This window comes from Peromyscus maniculatus, chromosome 4, assembly GCF_049852395.1.
Source record: "Peromyscus maniculatus bairdii isolate BWxNUB_F1_BW_parent chromosome 4, HU_Pman_BW_mat_3.1, whole genome shotgun sequence".
Lineage (NCBI taxonomy): Eukaryota > Metazoa > Chordata > Mammalia > Rodentia > Cricetidae > Peromyscus > Peromyscus maniculatus.
Genome location: NC_134855.1, coordinates 130,839,101 through 130,850,971, shown reverse-complemented (window position 1 = coordinate 130,850,971; position 11,871 = coordinate 130,839,101). Strand labels below are relative to the sequence as shown.

At 48.6% G+C, this 11,871-nt stretch overlaps 1 protein-coding gene across 5 annotated transcripts in view; it reads right to left on the bottom strand.

Annotated features, from left to right (window-relative positions):
• The window catches only part of Ttll9 (tubulin tyrosine ligase like 9), a 58,164-nt gene that overhangs the window by 27,455 nt on the left and 18,838 nt on the right, over positions 1–11,871 (bottom strand). For all 5 annotated transcript variants that reach the window (XR_006071571.2, XR_001579368.3, XM_016003936.3 and 2 more), the window contains exons 3-5: positions 7,557–7,649; positions 1,039–1,150; positions 1–5 (exon numbers count right to left, since the gene is read on the bottom strand). The exon at positions 1–5 is cut by the window's left edge and continues 181 nt beyond it. Coding sequence is in view for 3 of the 5 variants with exons in the window: in XM_016003936.3 (XP_015859422.2) it covers positions 1–5; positions 1,039–1,150; positions 7,557–7,649 (210 nt within the window). In the remaining 2 variants the exon portion in view is untranslated. The remainder of the gene's footprint in view (positions 6–1,038; positions 1,151–7,556; positions 7,650–11,871) is intronic.

Below are 11,871 nucleotides of genomic sequence, written 5' to 3'. Positions count from 1 at the left end.
GTAAGCTGGGCAGCAGGGGACAGGGCAGGCAGTGAGCCTCCTGAACCCTGCCTTGCCCCCCTCTTTTTAGAAACAATATTTCATTACATTTATTGGGGGGGGCTAAAATGAGAGAAAGAGGACATGATGACCGCTTTCTGAGCTTTAATCCTCAGCAGCAAGTTTCCATTTCCCCCAGGTTAGGACATTTCCCTTCGCCTGCAGTGAGTTTCTTTCCCTCATATACCACAGAGGGAAGAGAGTGTTAGGGGGCTACTCTGATCCTAGTCACGAGCAGTTATTTCTGTAACCGTGCACCAAGGCAAGGGCTCTGTTAATGGTTGTTTTCTTACTCAGGCACCAAGGCTAGAGATCCTATTACAATCACTTCCGTGTTTGTGGACAGAAACATCAACCCGAACCCTGCAACAGAAGGCACACTTGGACACCTTAAAACCAATGGAAGGCCCGACATAGTGGCCCACCCCTTTAATCCCAGAGGCAGATGGATCTCTGTGAGTTTGAGGCCAGCCTAGTCTACATAGTGAATTCCAGGACAGCCGGGGCTATATAGAGATACCCTATCTCAAAAACAAACAAATAAACAAACAAAAGACCAATGGAAGTGTAGGGAGAGTTATCAAGATGGGGATACTTGAACCCTAGAAAAAACCCCAGGCTCCCTTAGAGTCAGCAGCACCCAGCTCTGGGCCCCTCTGTCTAGAGAGCTCTAACATTTGCCAATAAGCTTTGGTTTTGTTTTGAGCCTTTTCTAGTATTCTGATTATTTAACTGATAGAAACCACATACATCAGAGGTCAGAGAGCAGCCTCTGGGAGTCAGTCTCTCCCATTATGTGGGTCTTGGGGATTGAACTCAGGTCCTCAGGCTTGGACACAAAAGCCTTTACCCACTGTGCCATCTTGCTGGCCCTCCTGCCCACCTCTTGGTCCCAGCCTCCACCCTCAGAGTAGCAGGAACAGTCAAAAGGACGCCAACAGACAGTCTGCTGGTCTGGAGCCATTCACACTTCTCAGGCATTTGGAACCTGAGGCTCACCTCATAGTGGTTCCGGAAGTGGCTGATCCGCACGTGCTCATCCATGTAGGTGTGGTCAAAGTTCTCACGCAGCCAGCTGACGTCACACCAGTAGAAATCCCACTCACCTTCACTGCAGTGAGGAAGACAAGGGTCAGATCTGAGGACGGAGGCATTGCTGGCTCTCATGAGTGGGTGGCGGGGGAAGTGCTGGCCACAGCGGCTGGCTTCCCTGAGGCACCAGCAGATCCAGCCATCTTGAGCCCAGAGGGCCTAATATTACTTCTCAACAGACTGCTCACACCTGCTCCAGTCCCAACCATTTCCTAAGGTGCAGGGTGCGCCCTGCTTGAACATCCTGTCCATCAGTCACCCACTGCAGCCTCTGCAGGCTGCATTATAGGGTGGTGGAATAATAAATCCACCCTCTCTGCCCCACGCTTTGCTTCTTTGCTTTGAATTTTGATTGTCCCCCAAAGGCTGGGGTGTTGAAAGCATAATCACCAGCCTTGGCATCACTGGGAGGTGGAGGAGCCCTTGAGAGATGGGGCCCAGAAGAAGGATGTTAGTTTATTGAGGGGCGTGCCCTTGAAGGAGATATTGGCAGGCTCTTAGTGCCTCTCTGGCTCTTGACTTTTGGCTTCTGGCTTTGCTTCCTGGCTACCTGTTCAGCCTTGCTATAGGTCTAAGAGGAAAAGGCCAACTGATCTTTGGCTAAGACCTCCAGAATCAAATAAACCTTTACTTAAAGGGGTGGGGGGGGCGCTCTATGTAGGCCGGGCTGGCCTTGAACTCACAAAGACCCACTTGCCTTCACCTCCCTAGTGCTGGGATTAAAGGTGTACGCCACTACTTGCAGCATCTTTTCCCATTTTTAAGTTGATTGTCTTAGAAAATATTTTGCCCAAACAATGGAAACCTGACTAAATAGTCTTCAGTCTGCTTTTTTTTTTTTTTTTTTTTTTCCTATTGAGGCTAAATAGGCTGAGTTTTGAAAAACGCCTTGAGGGATCTGAAGTTGAAACATACAGCAGTGAGTAGGTGGCTGCCTGGAGTGATGAACGGAGCCAGTCCTGACCTTGAGCAAGTCAGGAAAAATGTCATGGTCTATTGTGTTTCCCAAAGGCCTACACTGTCTCTTTCATCCCAGCGGCTGCAGGCTGCAGAGACCTGGAGAAGCCATGAGAACCTTCTTCGGCAGACGGTACAATGAGTTCTCAAGTGTGTAAGCAAAAATGACGGCGTTTGTCTGCTGACACTCGGTGACCTTGACATGGCGTTTCCCGGCTGATGCCCCAGCAGCACGTGGACAAGCCTCTCCGCTGTGGCTGCTGTGAACCCTGACCTGCATACGGGAGCTGCTGGCCAAACGTCTGAGTAGCTGAGCACTGAGATTTCTATAGAGCAGGGGGAGCAGTGGCCAACAAGTTCCGCTGGGTGTTGGAGTTTTCAGAGGCGAAGGACCTGACTGTCTCTTAGTTCCTCAGCTGCTCAATGAGCCTTTCTCCTGGATGCCAACCATGCATCGGAACCTGGCCTTCAGGGGTGCTGGGTGCTGTGGAATTCTTCTGTCCCTTGCAGGGGACACTGTGTGGAAATGTCTTTGAGCATGTGAGCTCCGTATTTCCAACAAGCTCCAAATGACTTTTTAAAAGTTTAATAGCCACATCCCTGCTTTTAATTGAGTGTTAAGTGGGAAAATAATATGTACTGAGACAAACTGGTAATCACTGTCACATGATACAAAAGGCTGGTGTTTAAGTAGGAACAAGTGAGTCTCTGGGGAAATCCCAAGTAAATCACATGGGCTAGGATAAAAATGGCCTGTGGGATGGAGTGGCACTGTCAGGAATTACCCATCTCCACGGGTCAAAAAAGCAGAAAAGGATCTGCTTAGGGAGGAGGGCCAGCAGGATGGGGGAACAAGAGAAGAAATGGAGATATGAGCAAAGTAGAGTGACGTTCATGTGCGGCAACACCATCATGAAACTTACTGTTTGGGATGCTAATTAAACAATTTTAATAAAATTTTTCCACTTCCAGATTTTGTTCTGAGTTTCTTTTTAAACAGGCTAAGGGGTTGAATAAATGTTTTCTGTAGAGATTTACACATGACCCACATGCACAGGAAAATGTTATCATTAATCACCAAAATATGAAAAACCATCATGACATCCCAGTAAACGTGTACCTGGATGGCACTTTTTTTAGATGGATATAATGAGTATTGGCAAGGATGTGGAAAAACTGGGGTTATGTATGCTGCTGCTGGAAACATGAAATGGAGAAGCCACTTCAGAGGATTCTGATACTTCCTCAAGAATTTAAACACAAAGTTACTACAAGACCCAATAATTCCACAATAAAAACATATCCACTCAAAATTTGTACATGAATGTTCACAGACTTTATTTATAACAATGTTAGTGTGGAAACAGCCCAAATGTCCATCTGCTAATGATTAGATAAGGAGAATCTGGTATGAAATGGAATATTATTTAGACAGAATAGGCATGGGGATGAATAGCTGATGTGTAGCCTAGAATGTGTGAGGTCCTGGATTCTGCCTCCAGCACTGGAGATGGGGTGAGGTACTGATGCAAATGAATTCAAGCTCAACATGGCTGCGCCTTTGAAATGGGACCAGTCCAACTGGGCAAGGCTGCTCACACCTAAAATCCCAGCACTCGGGAGGACCACTAAGGGTCTGAGGGCAGCTGAGGCTACAGAGAGAATATCAGGCTAGCCAGGGCTACTAGTGAGATGCTGACTTGGGAGAGAGGGAGGAAAAGGGAGGGAGGGGGCAGGAGGGGAGGAAAGGAAGGGAGGGAAGAGGACAAAGGGTAATTGTCCAGCCCTGTTTGTATGAGGTGTTGAGCAGAGCAGACTGAAGTCGAGGTTGGGCTGTAGGGAAAGGAACTTGGGAGGAATTCCTGGAGGGCGGGGTTTCTTTAGAGGAAGAGGAAAATGTTCTGGGGTGGGACCGTGAGGATTACACAAAGTTATGAGCATGAAAGACAGGAATTGAACTGGGCCTGGTGGTGCAGGCCTGGAGTCCCGCACTCAGAATGTGGAGGCAGGAGGATCAGGAGTTCAAGGCTATCCTCGGCTACACAGTAAGGCTCAGGACAGCCTGGGCTATAAGGGAAAAAAAAGGGATGGAACTGGTTTTTGGTGTTGTTTTTGTTTTGAGACAGGGTATAGTTTTTGTTGTTTTTGTTTTGAAACAGTCTCACTATGTTGACCAGGCTGGCCTTGAACTCACAGAGCCCGGCTGGAATTGTATCTTTTTAAAAAAGGGTTTATTTTCTGATAGGTGAAATTACCTTTCTATAAAAATGGGAGAGACGAAGGAGGGGATGGCAAAAGGTGACAGGTAGATCTTTCACCATGGGCTGTCACTATCATGGCTGCCCTGAGCTCTGGGCAGGCTCTGGACAGTTTGTTCTAGAACTGTCTCCTGAGGTTATGTTCACTGGAAGACAGTAGTGGGATCCAGGAACATATGAATGGGCAAAGTGATCAGCACATCATCGCTCCCAGCATCCCTCAGGGGTTGTCCGTTTGTTCATCTGTATGCGTGGAGGCTGTCTCCAGGGGTGCCAGTGAGAGGTGGGGGGCAGATGGGGGGTAACAATGACAAAACACCTGCCCAGATGTTGCCAACACTCCAGTAAGCTTGACCAAGATACATCTTGATCCCCAACAATCAAGACAGAAATAACTGCACAGCGAGGAACTGGCAAGTGTGTTTCGGGGTGAGGCAGTCACGAGACCGGGGAGCTGAGGGACCCTTTGAAAGTGACCCTTCAGCTGAGATCTGAAGCGTGAGAGGGCAGTGGGAGAGGGTTATAGCAGAATGGGGGCCCTGGGGCTGGAAAGGGCATGTTCAAGGATGTGAAGGGAAGCCACGGAGGAAGCAAAGATGTCAGAGCTGAATTCGAAGAGCTGGCTAGGACCCACGAGAGCCAAGGCTCATAGAACAGCATGGACTGGAATCCAACCTGAGACTGCAAGGTCTTTCATGCACATACCTCCATCATGCTCGCTCTGTGTGGCCACTCTTTAATTATGGAGGAAGATAGTAAATGGCTAACGAAGGCCAGGGATCCTTCTCATTCTGTCATCCTTAAAGTACCCGGATGCCTGTCTGGCTCCTGAAGTGCCTGCTGCCATTTCAGGCTTCACATCCTGTTCCTCAGCAGAAAGCAGGAAAAGGGATATGTTCGGCCACATCTGCTCTAAGTCTGAACAGACAGGCTGATGGTCTCAACCAAGACCTAACTGTTTATAAATGTAAGTCCGCCAAGACTTGGGTTCACAGAGAATGAAGAGGTGGAGAGGCCCTGGCCTGGGGACACTTCCTGATTTAACAACTCTTAAGGCATCCAGTCTAGGATGAGCCATTAAGGATGGCTCCCACAGTGTCAGCTTCAGATCCCCTGCCACCTGACCGGAGAACAGAGGCTGGAGGGACAGGTGGGACTCAAGGACACCAGCAAATGGGGACAGCTTCCTTTTCTCTGAACTGCCTTCCAGCCGCGCACTCCCCTCTAGCTTGTGCTCTAACTCTGGGACTCATCCTACAATACACGGTGCCTCTGGCTCCAGGGAAGGGAAAGCCGCTCTGTTCCCAGGATGATCAGGAGATGAGCGAGGCAAACACCATCTTCATTAGCACTGAATAATCATGGGAGGGCCACCCGGATGCCGCCTGCCACGGCAGCTGACCATTTCCGGTGGGCTGATTCAATCCATCTCTTGCCGCAGTGAAGCTCTGGGCTTCAGAGCACTTGCTCATTCCTTTCCTTGCTGGTGGAGAGGCTGCTGCAACTGGGTGGAGCCAAGCTGAGATTCTAAAGACAAGGCATTAGGCACACACCCTGCTCAATGGCTTTCTGTGCAGAGTGCTCTCAAAATGGCATTTTCATTACTCTGTGCCCTGGTTTCCTGCTAGTGAAATGGGGATCATAATAGCATTTGCCCGGAAGATCTGAGGTGGGAGATCTGTGGTGTGGTTAAGAGACAGCTTGTGTTAAGTTCTACAGGGTGCCTGGGAGGCTTAGGGACCAGAACACAATGAATTGCTCCTTGGTGCCTTGACATGGTTGGTTGTTGACTCCCTGTCCCTCTTTCTCCACAATAACAGAAGTTACCCTGGTGACGGGTGAAACAGGATCTCACCATGTAAAACTCTGACTGTTACTATGAGACCAGGCTGGCCTTGAACTCTCTGACATCTGCCTGCCTCTGCCTCCCAAGCGCTGAAATTAAAGGCGTGCGCCACCACTGCCCAGCTGGAATCTCTGCATTTACCTGGGAACATGTGGCACACATTATCCAGACTTCTTGCAGTGAGGTGTGGCACATGGCTAATTCCACCAGGGCTGCTATGAGGGGCAATCTCATTCACTGGTCTCGCCTCATCCTGCCACTGCTATTTGAAGGCAACATTGAAGTTCCGCCTCAGTCATGAAGATGAGGCTTTACCCAGAGGAGAGCAGGATGGAGAGGCTGGAGGAGATGGGCTCCACATGGTGGTGGTGGTGGTGGTGGTGGTGGTGGTGGTGGTGGTGGTGGTGGTGGTGGTGGTGGTGAGAGGCGTGCTCTGCCATCTCTGAACTTTCATGTCAGGAACTTCGCCTGCCAAAGTCTCTCGTGGGTCTCTGTGACCTCAGGAACTGCACCTACTGCTGTGTGCCATGTATTGTTGTCTCTGTCACTGTCCTCAGAGCCTAACACAAAAGAAGTGAAGGCCTGCCAGTCGGGTCCCTCACTCTAGGCTGCAGACTAATAAGTGGCAGGGGAGAGCAGTCCTTGGCCAGGCTGGTCCCTGGTGAGCTGGGCAGCAGGTCTGTGAGATCGCGTTCCTTGTTTCTGCTGAGAGCAATGAGACACTGACTGGGCTGGAGTCCTACAGGGCACTCACATGCTGTGTTAGTTTTCTCATTGCGGTGCCCAAAATACTGGACAAGAAGCAATGTAAGGGAGGAAGGAGTTGGAGGAGGTACAGCCCATTAGAGTGGCAGGAGCATGTTGGCCAATTCCACTGAAGTCAAGAAGCAGGAAGGGATGAATGCTGTTGTCCAGCTGTCTTTCTCCTTTTAAAATTCAACCTGAGACACCCCCCCACCTCCAGCCCATGGGATGGTTCTGCCTACTGTTAAAACGGATCTTCCCACCTTGACTAACCTAATCTACAGAAACGCTCACAAACGTAACTAGTGGCTTGTCCCTACAGATGATTCTAGGTCCTGTCAAGTTGATAAGTGATAACCATCACTCATGCCATAGGGTCTTAAGCAATTGGCCAGCACCTAGAAAGGTATCACATCACACTAAATGTTTGTAAGGCTTAAATGCAATAGCAATGATGTCAGCAATGCATGCAACACACTGTGGTGCTAAAGAAACCTCACATCTGCTTTAGGGCAAGTCCGGTAGCTACCAAGGGAGCTACTGAGAGGAAGACAAAAGGAACCCAGGACCTGGGAGACCAGGGATGAAGGGCTGATTGGAGGGAGTAAAAGATGTCTTACTCTTTCACTTCTACCCATCCAGGCCTGTGGCGTAGGACATCCATCAGTGTGTTCATGAGTGCGGTCTTGAACCGAATTAACGTTCTTGGCTCTCTGCAACATAAGACAGCAAAAAAAACATGCTCAGGACCGTGATTTTCCTAGGATGTCCCCAAAGATCTGAACAAAAGGGAGGAAGAAAAGCCACATTCTACCTGCAGATACCACAAGCAGAAGTGCCGCATCTCAGAGCTGGGTACCACAGCCCGCCAACACTTAGACTAGGCAAACTGAGACTCGCAGCATTGTGGTGGTATTGTGTTCCCCAAAATATTGTGTACTCTAATAAATTTATCTGGGGTCAGAGAACAGACAGCCACTAGATACAAAGGCTAGAAAATGGTGGCACTCACACCTTTAATCCTAGCATTCCAGAGATAGAAATCCCTCTGGATCTCTGTGAGTTCAAGGCCACACTGGAAACAGCCAAGCATGGTGACACACGCCTTTAATCCCAGAAAGCCAGCCTTGAATCCCAGGGAGTGGTGGTAGAAAGCAGAAAGATATATAAGGCGTGAGGACCAGAAACTAGAAGCATTGGGCTAGTTAAGCATTTGGCCTGGTTAAGCTTTCAGGCTATGGAGCAACATAGTTCAGCTAAGAGCCATTGGGATGAGGACTCAGAGGCCTCCAGTCTGAGGAGACAAGACCAGCGGAGGATCCGGCAAGGTGAGATAGCTGTGGCTTGTTCTGTCTCTCTGATCTACCAGCATTGACCCCGATAACTGGCCTCCGGCTTGATTTTATTAATAAGAACCTTTAAGATTCCTGCTACACAGCATCTTTGAGCTATTGAAAAATACTAAGCTAAGCATACAGTGCATGCCTGTAATCCTGGAGGCTGAGACAGGAGGAATGCCATGAGTTCAAGGCCACCTGGATTTCAGAGTGAGTTCCAGGACAGCCTGGACCATCAAGTGAGACTTTATCTCAAAATAACAATAACAATAATAATAATGGCTGGAAAGATGGCTCAGTAACTAAGAGAAGCCTGGCTGCTCTTCCAGAGGACCTGGGTTCAACTCACAGCACCACATGGCAGCTTATAACCATCTATAACTCCATTTCCAGAGGACCCCAGTGCCCTCACTGGCCTCTGTGGGTACCTGGCATGCACAGATTACACAGACATGCATGCAGACATAATACTCATGCACATAAAAAAATAGTAAGCCAGGCATGATGGTGCATACTTGTGATCCTAGTCCTTGGGAGGCAGAGGCAAGAGGATCAGTTGAAGGTCATCTTTGACTAAATAGTTTGACGCCAGCCTAGGCTGTACGAGATCTTATCAAAAATAAAAATAAAAATAAAATGATTTTTAAAAGCCAAAATATATTTCTCAAGTCCCTACTATGTCCCAGGCAAGTCTGGCTGCCTCCAATGTGCTGTGACTAATTCTTACATCACATGGTAAGTGGTTGCAGATCCCCTTCCTAAGCATTCAGCTAGAGAGATGGAGCAGACGTACCTTTCCCTGTTCTTCCTACTAATGCAGCTAAAAACCCCAAACAGTATGTATAAGCAAATGTAAGAAGACTGAACGGTACACAGGGAGGCGGCCTTGGACCAAAGGGAGAGCACTAGTGACTTCCCCGGCTTCCTTCATGCCTCCCTATGTCCCAGATGTGGAAATGAAAAAGACAGCCAGTGGGCATCCAGAAATGCTCATGGCCATCGGCCCTGAACAACCTTTAAAAGTAGCCTGCTTTCCCCAGCCTAGGGAAGCCCAAGACAGAACAGCCTTCCACAGCAGAATGTATAGTAACGGCTCCACTCTAGTGAAACATCAAGAGAACGCCTGTTGTCTACCTCCAGGGGTGCCAGCAAAGGTCAAGTGGGGAGACCTCACTTCTCCTGAGGTTGCATCCGTGTAGCCCAATGCCAGCTCTGTCACTGGGTGGTGCACAGGAGGAGGAATCCAAGGCTGAGGCTTTCATCTGCCTCAGGCAGAACGAGTTTGCGTTGTCCCGTACCATAGGACGCCAAGGGTTGGGGAAGCCTGAACTTCCCCATGCAGGCATGAGGTTGTCCCTCCAACTCTGAGCTGATGTTAAAGGGCACAATTACCAATTAATACCACTGAAAACAATTGATTGAATCAATAAAATAAAAGTTCTTGAAAGACCAATAAACTTGCAAAATCTATCAGCAAGACGGACAAAGAGAAGACACTGTTACCTCCAGGTGGGCTGAAATGGGGGGGCACTACAGACCCCACAGACACCAAGACCACAGTAAGAGCACAGTAATGCCTCTGCACACCTAAGTATGGCAGCTGAGAAGACATAGTCCTTGAAATGTCCAGACCCCTACAGCTCTCCCGGTGTGGCACACATTTGAGTAGCTGTGTATTCCTAGAGAAACGGAATCCATTGTGTGAAAACACCCCCCAAAAGATGGGCCTGGGCCCACAAGGTTTCCCTGGAGAATAAATTCCTTGAGACGTCTGTTCTACACTGTCCTCCAGAAAAAGGAAGAGTGGGCCCATCTGTGACACTAGTGTACCTAATAGTGAAATGTGGACAGTTAACGTAAAAAACAAAGCTGCAGGCTAGGGGCTGGGGTGTGGCGAGCCACAGAGCACTTGCTTAGCATGTGGGAGACCCTGGGTTACATTTCCATCACCACACATACAGGTGTGCACATGTATGTTCATAAACATACACCAACAAAGGAAATGCATAATACAAAAATGAGAATTATACTTCATAACCGAGAGGAATATTTCCAGTAAGCAAAGCTGGCTCACTGTTAGAAAATCTAACTGATACAACTTATCACAGTATCAGATTCAAAAGCAAAATCACATGATATTGATTAAAGCAAACAAAGCATTCCCATGATTCAACCTCTAAATGACCAAATTAATATCATTAACACTAGACTCTGGGTATTAAACTTACAGTTTTGGGGAAAACGGAGCAAATGGACAGATGGACAAACCTAATAACTGACAGATTTTACCCCCTAGGGTCACAGGTCATGAGTGTCCCTGGGAGTTTCCTTCCAGCTCTCTTTCAGGGGACATGATCGTCTCTTTTTATGGATGAGTTTTCTTCTGATTCTCTAACAGAACAACAGATTGAATAAAAAACATTTTTTAGACATTCATAGTGGTGCACGCCTTTGATCCCAGCACTTGGGAGGCTGAGGCAGGGGAATCTCTGTAAGTTTGAGGCCAGCCTGGTCTACATGGTGAGTTCCAGGACAGCCAGGATTATTTAGAGAGACCCTGTTTCAAAAAAAAATGTTATTCCTTGAAACAGAGTCTCAAGTAGGTGAGGTTGGCCTTGAGAATAACTGTTCTCAAGTAACTTTAAAAAGCAGAATAAGAAGGTTTAGCTAAAAAGAGGGCAAGTGGAACATTACAAAGAAATACCTAATCCTGAACAAAAAGACAGCTTCAAAATCCATCAGATTGGTGAGATAGATTATCAAGCAGCAAACACCACATGTCCACACGAAAGGGGGAAGGAATTTAATTACCATACAGTGCTGATGGGAAGCTGAATGAGCAGAGATTCCGCCTATTAAAACCACGGGCAAGCTGGAAGGTGGGGGCGCACACCTTCAATCCCAGCACTAGGGAGGCAGGGGTAGATGGAGTTCAAGGCCAGCCTGGTCTACAGAGCAAGCTCCAGGACAACCAGGGCTACACAGAGAAACTCTGTCTCAAAAAATCAACCAAACAAAAACATAACAAAACACCCACTATTGTGTTGTACACATGAAACCAGCAAGCCCCTAAACACTGGGAAGAAGCAGCCATTGTACTGACAGAGGCCTCTGGAGAGGCCTTGCAGGTCAGTTCTGTTAAGGCTGAACTTGCAAAAACTCTAAATTCAGTACTCCCGCCAAGTACGTTCCTAGGTGTGTTCTTAGAAGCATGTGCAAAGATCCTCTGTCAGGACTGATGGCTGACCTTTGCTGTGGCAACAGCATGGTGGCAGCCTGCTCATATCCCTCAGGCATTCCCCACTCTGTGTGTGCCCACCAGAGGGCCTTGCCCCTCAGCACCTGAACTTCCCTCCCCGACCCCCGACCCTGCCGGGGGTCACTCAGGCCTAGAGCAGATCTGAAGCTGTGAGGACTCAACCTCCCTCCCCCACCAGAACACAGCCGGTGGGTGGACTTGGGAGCCACTCTCCAGCTGGGCTTCCAGGGTCTATACCCTCTCTGGGCAGATGGAGCCCACTGGCCTCAGCAACATCAGTTTCCTCTCCCTGGTTACCTGCTTACCACCACCACCACCACCACCACCACCACCACCACC